General features: G+C 45.4%; 1 protein-coding gene across 2 annotated transcripts in view; it reads left to right on the top strand.

Annotated features, from left to right (window-relative positions):
* The first annotated feature begins 1,430 nt into the window (after window positions 1–1,430).
* GDPD5 (glycerophosphodiester phosphodiesterase domain containing 5) overlaps window positions 1,431–9,330 on the top strand; it is a 125,540-nt gene continuing 117,640 nt past the window's right edge. The window contains exon 1 of one of the 2 annotated variants that reach the window (XM_074168567.1): window positions 1,431–1,605. In XM_074168567.1, the coding sequence (XP_074024668.1) occupies window positions 1,489–1,605 (117 nt within the window). In that variant the 5' untranslated portion in view covers window positions 1,431–1,488. The remainder of the gene's footprint in view (window positions 1,606–9,330) is intronic. The other variant, XM_074168559.1, reaches the window with a different exon arrangement.

Below are 9,330 nucleotides of genomic sequence, written 5' to 3'. Positions count from 1 at the left end.
CTTGTTCCATCGCTATTTGCTTGTGAGAAGAGACCAGCACCAGCCTCTCTACAGTGTCTGATGCTAGTGAGGATGTTGCTACTCATAGCTGTCATAGCTTTTTGCAAGACCTGAGCGCTGGAGATCCTGTGTATAAGGAAATGAAGTGTTTCCCCTAGAGAGGGTGCAATTTCCTTACTGCCCACGTATTGTGCACACAACTACATGCTTTGGAGAGGTAGCCAAGCACTTTTCAAGTTCAACTGCTTGAGTGTCGCTCATAGTGCACTGACTACGAATGCAACAGCCATGTGTGGGGCTGTGGGTGTAGACTTGTGCACCAGCAACCTGTGGGGAAAAACCCCTGGTGGGAGTTGAGTACAGCTGAGAGCAGCGTGACGCCACCAGCCTGGCAAACATTTGCTTTGAGGTTCCCATCCCCGAACGCTGACTCTAGGAATTAGTAAGAATGTACAATTAGTTGGTATGTTCTTGATGCTCGCTTTTGTCTCTGGTGAGATTTGTATCTAAATATATATATTTTTATATATATATAGTAATAAAAAAAGCCCTATGACGCACAATCAATGGAGTGGAGTACTTTACCTCAAAACAGTGATGTTCCCACGCATGGCAAATAGAGTAGTTGCATTGGTCAAGGTCAGGTTGGACGGGGCTCTGAGCAACTTGATCTAGTTGAAGATGTCCCTGCTCATGGCAGGGGGGTTGGACTAGATGACCCTTAACGTTCCCTTCCAACCCAAGCTATTCTTTGATTCTCTTCTACGATTGGAGTCAGTCTGGTCCTTCGGAAGTGAATGTTTGGTGGAGAGAGGACCTTTCCCTGGGTAAAGGCTGCAACCAGCTCTGCATCCCTGCGAGTGCTTGTTTGAAATGCATAGAAAAGGGGAGGGTAATATCTGCCTCTTCCAGTGTGCACGGAAGTATTAGCTCCCTGTCTGGGACTGGCTTGCTGGCTCCATAGGATGCTCAAGATAAACCGATTTAGCTTGGCTGGGTTTCAACTTTGCAGAGGTCTGTGAATCAATTTTAAGGTTGTGCTTGCAGAGGTTATGTCTCTTTACATTTCAATCATTCATAAAAATCTAATAATCTGGGCTCCAAATAATCTGCTACTGCTCTTGTCCTTGTATGGCTTTTCTTACTGATAACTCCTATGAATACATTTCCTTTTAGTGATGTGGGAGAAACTTCACAAGGAAATAAAACTTGCAAACTAATTAAACTTCTCGGTCTTGTTGAGTAACAAGCCGGAGATGTTGGCAGGGCTGGGAATAGATCTGATTATCATTCCTCCTCTCAATAGCCAGAGGATATGGTTAATTATTAAATTGCTTGTTAATGTATTGAAATATTGCTTGGCATATTTAATTTTTTTTTTTCTTTTTTCTTTCTCCCCCCGCCCTTTTTATTTTCTCCTCTTGCTGAAGGGCGCTCCCAGGACCTGATGGATTTCTGATACCTTGCTCCTGAGGGGCTGGAAGGAGCATGGTTAAACACCAACCGCTGCAGTACTACGAGCCACAGCTATGTTTGTCCTGTCTGACGGGGATCTACGGCTGCCGCTGGAAACGGTACCAGCGGTCACATGATGACACCACCAAGGTGAGTAGTTGACCGCGTCGCCTCTTCCCGATGACTTCGGATTGCGGATCGGTCTTGGTTGAAAGTGCTGGATATTTGATTTTTTATTGTTGTTGCTGTTGGCTTGGATAGACCATGGAAACCAGTGGCCCCATGGCTTGGAGGTCTGTGAGAAGTTCTTACCATGTGGTTGACACAGCAGATGGGCATGTTTAGCTGGTTGTGGTGCTCAAAGGAGTTGAGTGCTTGGCCAAATCCACCTGTATTTTCCTTTTGGTACCAGGGAGACTTCTGTTTTGCTCCTCATTTTCTGTCTTATTAGTGTTTGCTTGTGTGTGTTTGGCTGAATATGTAGGAATTGTGTTTTTGTGTAGTCTCTAGCTTCTGTGCATGTGAAAATAAGTTCGTAGGTAGGGAAAGGTGGCAGGAGGTGAGAACTCACTGGGGATAAATGGGGGAGCTATTAGAGGTGACTTTTCCCTCCCCTGCTAAATGCAGTTTAAGGGCTCTGGCAGAGGGAATCCAGGCAGCGGGGCTGGACTTGATGTGTTTATAGGAAGAAAAGTCAAAAAACTGTTGTCAAAGCTGCCCTATTGCATCTTTTGGGTAATGGTTGTTGTGTATTACTGTTCTTCTGTGCTCTCAAGTTGTCTAGTTTGGTGTTTTTTTGTTTTGTTTTTTTTTTCAGTGTGCTTACTACTTAAAGAAATAAAAAAACACAAAGCAAAATTTAAATCTCATTTCTCCTGGCAATGACCTCAGAAAGTGCTTTCCATGCTTTTTGAGAGCTTAGTTTTGCTCCGGTGACTGTTAGCTGCTCTGTTTTGTTTTTAAGCCTATAACCAGGGATGTTCCTGGCTGTGGAGTGCCTCTCCTCTGGAAAAAAGAGGCTGTTAAGGGGAAAACACTTCTGGGCGGCAGATTTCCTGCCAAAAAGTGCTCCTGGTTCTGAATTGCATTGATTGTTGGTGGTGCTGCTTGGCCAGGAGCTCCCATGGGAATTGAAAAGTCATGGCTTGCGTTTGTGCAGTGTAAAACAAATTTCCTTTTGCAAAGTAGAAATGTTTGTGCTGGTTTTCTTCCTCTTTCACTCTGGCCAGCTTAGTCCGAGTGACCGCTTCTGAGCCAGCAGAAGTTTCCTTTGAGCAAATACCCGGGCACATCCCTAGTGGAGGGTGTATTTGGATTTTTAAGACTTTGTCAGGAAAACAGTGGGACGTAATGTCTTGGCATGTGCGCTTGTACTAACTTACATACTCAAAATGCCTTATTCCTTCTGTCTTATTAACCAGAACATTATGCTTCTTAGCTAAAAATCCGTAGAAAAATTGCCATTGACTTTATATTTTATTTTTCAATGAAACCTGGCTGTACTTGCACTGATTTATGTTACCAAAAAATATCATTGGCAGCCTTTCAATTCTACATGGAGTTTCAATTTGTTTTTCTTGTGCTAGAAAGGAATTTATTGTGTTTAAAGTACCTGATCTAGGCTTAAAAAATATATTCAGTCTCTGAGTCAGTCTTATTAAGGTCTGCATGAGGCCTCAACTTCCACTTTGTTGAATAGAGAAATGGAGATAACTTTGCTCTTGCAGGAGAAAAAGAAGGAAGATTAGCTATATATATTAGCTAACTAAAATTAGCTACCGGCTATGCCAAACCAAGGTATGAAGAATCTGTTCCCATCTTGCTGTTAAGTGCCTCGCAGGTGTTAGTGCTGGAATGAGCGATTGTAGCGTAGTATTTGGAGGGGAAAATGCAAATGGAGGCTAATTCTTCTCTGTTGGGCAGGTCTATTTACATGTTCTTGAATATGGCAGAGAATGGGTGGGAACTCTAGGATATGAGTAAGAGATGAGTGAGAAACCTCTTTAGATGCCAAATAGTCCTTGGCTGCTTGGGCAAGCAGGTAGCTTCTGCAGGCTGCAAACCAGTATTAGCATCTCTTCACCTCTCTGGATCAGGTGCCAGAGCATTTCATGGTATCACTCAAATCAGGACCACTTGTATGGCAAACTCCAATCTCTACAGTGGAAATGAAGCTCTGAAGCAGGGATGGACTTACCCCAACACACAGAGTACTCCCAGCACTGGGGTTTAGTGATCTCTGGCCTGCATGAGAGAGCTTTCAGGGTGAGTGGGAAAACTTGCCAAAATCCCAATGTTTTGGATGGGGACAGGAAGTTTTACATATGCTAATTGTCTCCACCTGATGTATTCCAGCCACAGACATGGAATGGTTAGAGTTGGAAGGGACCTTTAAGATCATCTAGTTCTAACCCCCCTGCCCTGGGCAGGGACACCTCCCACCAGACCATGTTGCTCAAAGCCCTGTCCAGCCTGGCCTTGAACACCTCCAGGGATGGGGCAGCCACAGCTTCTCTGGGCAACCTGGGCCAGGCTCTCACCACCCTCACAGCAAAGAATTTCTTCCTAATATGGTAGTCTAAATCTTCCCTCTTTAAGTTTAAAGGCACTATCTCTCATCCTATCCTGATCAGGAGTCCCTCCCCAGCTTTCCTGGAGCCCCTTCAGGGACTGGAAGGGTGTCTAAGGTCTTCCCGGAGCCTTCTCTTCTCCAGGCTGAACTCCCCCAACTCAGCCTGTCCTCACAGCAGAGGGGCTCCAGCCCTCCCAGCATCTCCGTGGCCTCCTCTGGCCCTGCTCCAACAGGTCCATGTCTCTCCTGTGCTGAGGCCCCAGAGCTGGAGGCAGCACTGGGGGGGGTCTCCTCAGAGCGGAGCAGAGGGGCAGGATCCCCCCCCCTCGCCCTGCTGGCCACGCTGCTGGGGATGCAGCCCAGGATGGGGTTGGCTTTCTGGGCTGCCAGCACACATTGCCGGCTCATGTTGAGCTTCTCATCCACCAGCACCCCGAAGTCCTTCTCCTCAGGGCTGCTCTCCATCCATTCTCCACCCAACCTGTATTTGTGCTTGGGATTGCCCCCACCCAGGTGCAGGACCCTGCACTTGGCCTTGTTGAACCTCATGAGGTTCGCATGGGCCCACCTCTTAAGCTTGTCCATGTCCCTCTGGATGGCATCCTGTCCCTCCAGCATGTCAACTGCTCCACAATGTTTAGATGTATCTGTAAGGGATTAGCCAGGAAAGTACCGTACTGTAACTCAGGTGCTTGTTTGCTTTACCCCAAAGGTGGTGTCATATTGATGAAAATACCGATGTATTGCCTGGTATCTGACCCTATGGTAACTCAGCCACTGCAAGCCCAGAGTAGAGCCAATTCTAGTATAATCCGTGGTTTTCTGAACATGGTTTCTGTCAAAAGTATGGTGTATTTGAGAGGTCTTAAGTCTTGCAAAAATCTAGAGCTACTTGGCAAGGAAGGAATAGGGTATGTACATGTTAAGTTTATACTCTGCGATTATCAGAAAGCAAGGCGTGTATTCAAAGACCAGCTGTTTTTAGAGTAGGCTACTGCACGGTTATCTGCTTTCTTTTTAAAAGATCAAACTTTCTGGAATAAAAGGCCTTCACATAAATTTGGGTTACACCCCAACCTTGTGTCCTTGAAATCTTCTGCTGATGACTGTGAGTGTTTGTTTTTTGAATTGTGCTGCAGCTCAACAGCCAGGGTTTTAATGATTCCTCTCCTTTTCCCCCAGATGTATGCAGAGCAGGCTTTCTACTACACATTAAAAATTTACATGAAAATGAGAATTTTAATTGTAAGCTTGAGTTCAAGTTTTTTTGGGAGACTGCTTGCTAGAATTGTAATTATCTCTTGCTTTCCTCTGACCTTTTGAGAATGGAGGAGGGGGACTGAAGGTACCCAACCTGCGTGCTTGGTCTCCTGTTTAAATTTTGAACAGCTGCAAAATTCCTTTTTCTGTTGTGTGCCTTCAGCTTTCATGGCAGGATCCTCTTTCACATTTTTTAAATTTTTAATTTTATTTTTTTTTAAATGAAAGGCATACAGAAGAGGAAAAAATGGTCTTGCTGAGATCCAGACTATTATAATCTCTGTAGCTGGTGTGAGGAAGCAATTTCTGATCTAACTACAGCTTGTTCATCAGGTATTCAACCAAAGAAGTTCTTAGGAAGTCAGTGCATCATCTTAACAACAGGGCTCCATCACCTTGAACACTGAAACTGTGGGTAAATAAGCTTTGGCTTGTAGTTGCTGTATCTCCTTTTAAAGGTCTGAAGTTCAGATGGCAGCTTCCAAGGTAGCTCCCAGATTCCACAATCCTGTTGATGGATTGCCAGCAATTAAACAGAGGGAGAGCGGCACTGCTAATTGCAGTGTGTAAGCACAGGGCTCTGTGCACAGCTTGTGTGCTTCACCCGAAATGAACCGCTGCTGGGTATTATGACACGAGAATAGCTCTTGCTCCAGGGGTAGAGTCCAGGCTGCAGCATCTTTTAAAATCCACCCAGGGATGTTGCAGGATCAGTATCCACGTGGGAGATGTTGATGGGTTGCATTGTATAAACATGAAGCTAAATCTATCAACTGGCTTTGTTCAGGATTGGTTGTTTTTTTTTTTTTTATATTGCTTCCAAACCCATGTTGTCTGTACACAGCAAATATCACACCTGGGAAATCATCCTAGGTGGGAGCGGGGAAAGAGAGATTCTGCAGAATAAAATTGCAGTGATTTTTTTTTTTAATCTATGTAACAAACAGAAGAAGCCACTTTTATTGGCTGCCTGGTTTTTTTGTTAGTGGTTTTTTTTTTTTTTTTTTTACCAGTTACTGTGTTGAAAAATTTTGGGATCTTTATTTTCTTTATCTTATTTAATTCCCTGTCAAATAGGATAAAATACTATCACCATTTGCAAATGGTTTTGGCTTCTCTGCTTAGAAGCAGGCACAGCTGATACCGTACTTCCCAACCATGAACCCTTCTGTGATACAAGTTGAGGCAGACAAATTGTAACAGGGAACTCTTCTTGTGTCCCCTATTTCTCTTGGAAGCTTCCTGTGTTTACAAAATGATTATCTTTTTCCTTCAGAAAATTGCCCAGAAGAGGCAAGGATAGGTGCCTGGTTTGGTTACCTACAGTAGGAAGGGCCATCATCACCTGGGAATGAACACAAAATTGGCAGGTTTAGATCCTAAGTGTCTGAAACTGCAAGATCCCTGTGATTTTCTTCTCTTCAGTGTAATCGACATTTACATGGAGAGCTCTTCATGAGCTTTCTGTGAATGGTGCACTTCATGCCATTTCTACAATCTCTTTTCTTCCTCCCATTTTTCTTGTAAACTCCCCCGAGATGATGTGAGTGAAAGGAGCAGTATTAGTCATGAAATTCTGTACGTACGGAAATCCCACCGCTTTCTGAATGCTCTAATTCCACAAGTGTTAAACCTGAGCATCAAATAAATCACATCCTTGTTAAGAACCTGGAAAGAGGGTGAAACTGGAGCTAATGAGATGCACATCCAAGCTCAGGACTGGATTTTCCTGAAAGCTTTGGAGGTGGTCAGGACTGATGGTCAACGAAACATGGGGTTGCCAGGTTGGATTATGGGTATAACAATGCTTTGTTGTCCTTAAAAACACAACTTGTTCAGAATCCAGCTTACAAAAAAAATCCCTCTTATCTTTCAGTGTGGCTTTTTAGGGTTGATGAACACAACCTGTTTAAAGACCCCGTGCTTCCCAGAAACCTCATATAAGGGCCATGAAGATGCTCCAAGGGCTGGAGCACCACTCCTATGAAGACAGGCTGAGAGAGTTGGGATTGTTCAGCCTGGAGAAGAGAAAGCTCTCGGGAGGCCTACAGGAAAGCTGGAGAGGGACTTTTTACAAGAGCATGTAGTGATAGGATGAGGGGGAATGGTTTTAAACTGAAACAGGGAAGATTTAGATTAAATGTTGAGAAGAAATTCTTCCCTGTGAGGGTGGTGAGACCCTGGCCCAGGTTGCCCAGAGAAGCTGTGGCTGCCCCATCCCTGGAGGGGTTTAAGGCCAGGCTGGATGGGGCTTTGAGCAACCTGCTCTAGTGGGAGGTGTTGCTGCCCACGGCAGGGGGGTTGGAACTCAATGATCTTTAAGATCCCTTTCAACCTAATCCATTCTACGGTATTTTTAAAGCTTGTTTTTGCACATCCAAGGCATTGCACCCTTCCTTTCTCAGGGATCCCCATTAGTTGCTAATGGGAGCAGCCCAGGGACCTGGTGCAAGACATGGAAATGCTGGTTACTTGTACCCACCAGCTTCTGGTGTTGGGAGAGCTACTACTGCAGCCCCTGCTTCCAGCGCTGCTGTTGGGTAGCGTTTCCCCACCACTGTATTTAGACTGTTTCTAAGCACCAGCAAAATATCCTTGCTTTTTTTAGTTGTCCCCTCCCTGAACATGTGTCCTTGCAGGTTGTCTTCTCTCCACCTGGTGTGTGGCTCCTCTCGTCCTATCAGTCCCTGATGCAACCTTTCCCTTCCTCCTGTCATCCTCTTCTGACAGTAACGTTCAGTAATTGCGGCGGAGATGTTTCCTTGTTGCTGTTGGTCTGTGGGCTTGCTGCTCTCATCAGTGAAGAGCTGTCAAGCCCGGGGCAATGCCTTGTCGTGCGTCAGCTCTTCTGAACCCAGCAGCAGATGCTCCATAGTTTGTGGAGTTCAGGAGCTGCCCTGTTATGCGCTGATGGGTCACAGTTTGAGGCTCTTTGGTACCTGCTCAATAAAAGGGCAGCGTTAGCTGGATATTACAAGCTCCTTGGCAGCACCTTGGGCCAGGAGTGTTGCTTCATTCACCATCCTTCTTGACAAACAGGCTTTTATACCTTTGCTGGGGAAAATACCGAGAAGTGTTATCAACGCCTTCCTGGGGCTGCTGTGATTTAGTGCAATAAAAACTTAATAGGGCTTGGCAGCATGCCTCAGCCTTCCTGACCACAGGCCCCTGCAGCAGATGGGCAGGCTGAAGTGGGAGGGAACTGAGAATTTCCCAAGCCAACCAGTTCTTGCTCAGCACCCTCCAGGTACCTCCCTTCTCTCCCCAGTATAGAATCATAGAATGGTTAGAGTTGGATTGAACCTTAAAGATCATCCAGTTCCAACCCCCTGCCGTGGGCAGGGACACGTCCCACCAGACCAGGTTGCTCAAAGCCCTGTCTAACCTGGTCTTGAAGACCTTCAGGGATGGGGCACCCACAGCTTCTCTGGGCAACCTCTTCCAGTGTCTCAGTATCGTGTTCCAGTGTTAATAAATGGAGTTGCTAATATTCAGGCAAAATACCAAAGTCTGTAATCAACACAACCTCCTATATTTAGTGTGTGAAGTGGCATAAATCCCTCTGCTAGCTTGGGTTTTTCTTCTCTGTAGCTGGCTAAACTGAGGCACAGAAGTCAAGCTGTTGTGAGATGACTTGGTGGTGGCCACCACTGATGAATTTTGAATCCCAGGAATCATTCTAACATGGACACTTCTCCCCAGTACTGGTGAATTTACTCAGGGGCTTCCTGATGGCGCTGGCTGTTGCCCGTTGGTTTGGAGATGAGGAGCTAGGGACAGGATCTTGTGTGATTCTGTGGCCAATGCCACCAGGAATCACAGCTAATGTGGGTTGCAGTTACGTTCTCTGTGACTTGAATTCATCTGCCTGAAAACTCAGGCTCTGGGTAATATTATAAGTGCCCCCTGAGCAGGGCTGACCGTTTTATAGGTGATTGATTAGCTCATATAGCAATGGCTTACAGAATTTCTAATACTTTGTCATTACTACTTTATTCAGAAACCTTGAAACGATCCATGTGTGAGCTCCTGGTGATAAACAG

Source organism: Numenius arquata, chromosome 1, assembly GCF_964106895.1.
Source record: "Numenius arquata chromosome 1, bNumArq3.hap1.1, whole genome shotgun sequence".
Taxonomy (NCBI): Eukaryota; Metazoa; Chordata; class Aves; order Charadriiformes; family Scolopacidae; genus Numenius; species Numenius arquata.
The sequence above is the reverse complement of the archived record's forward strand: the minus strand, read 5'-3'. Positions and strand labels throughout refer to the sequence as shown.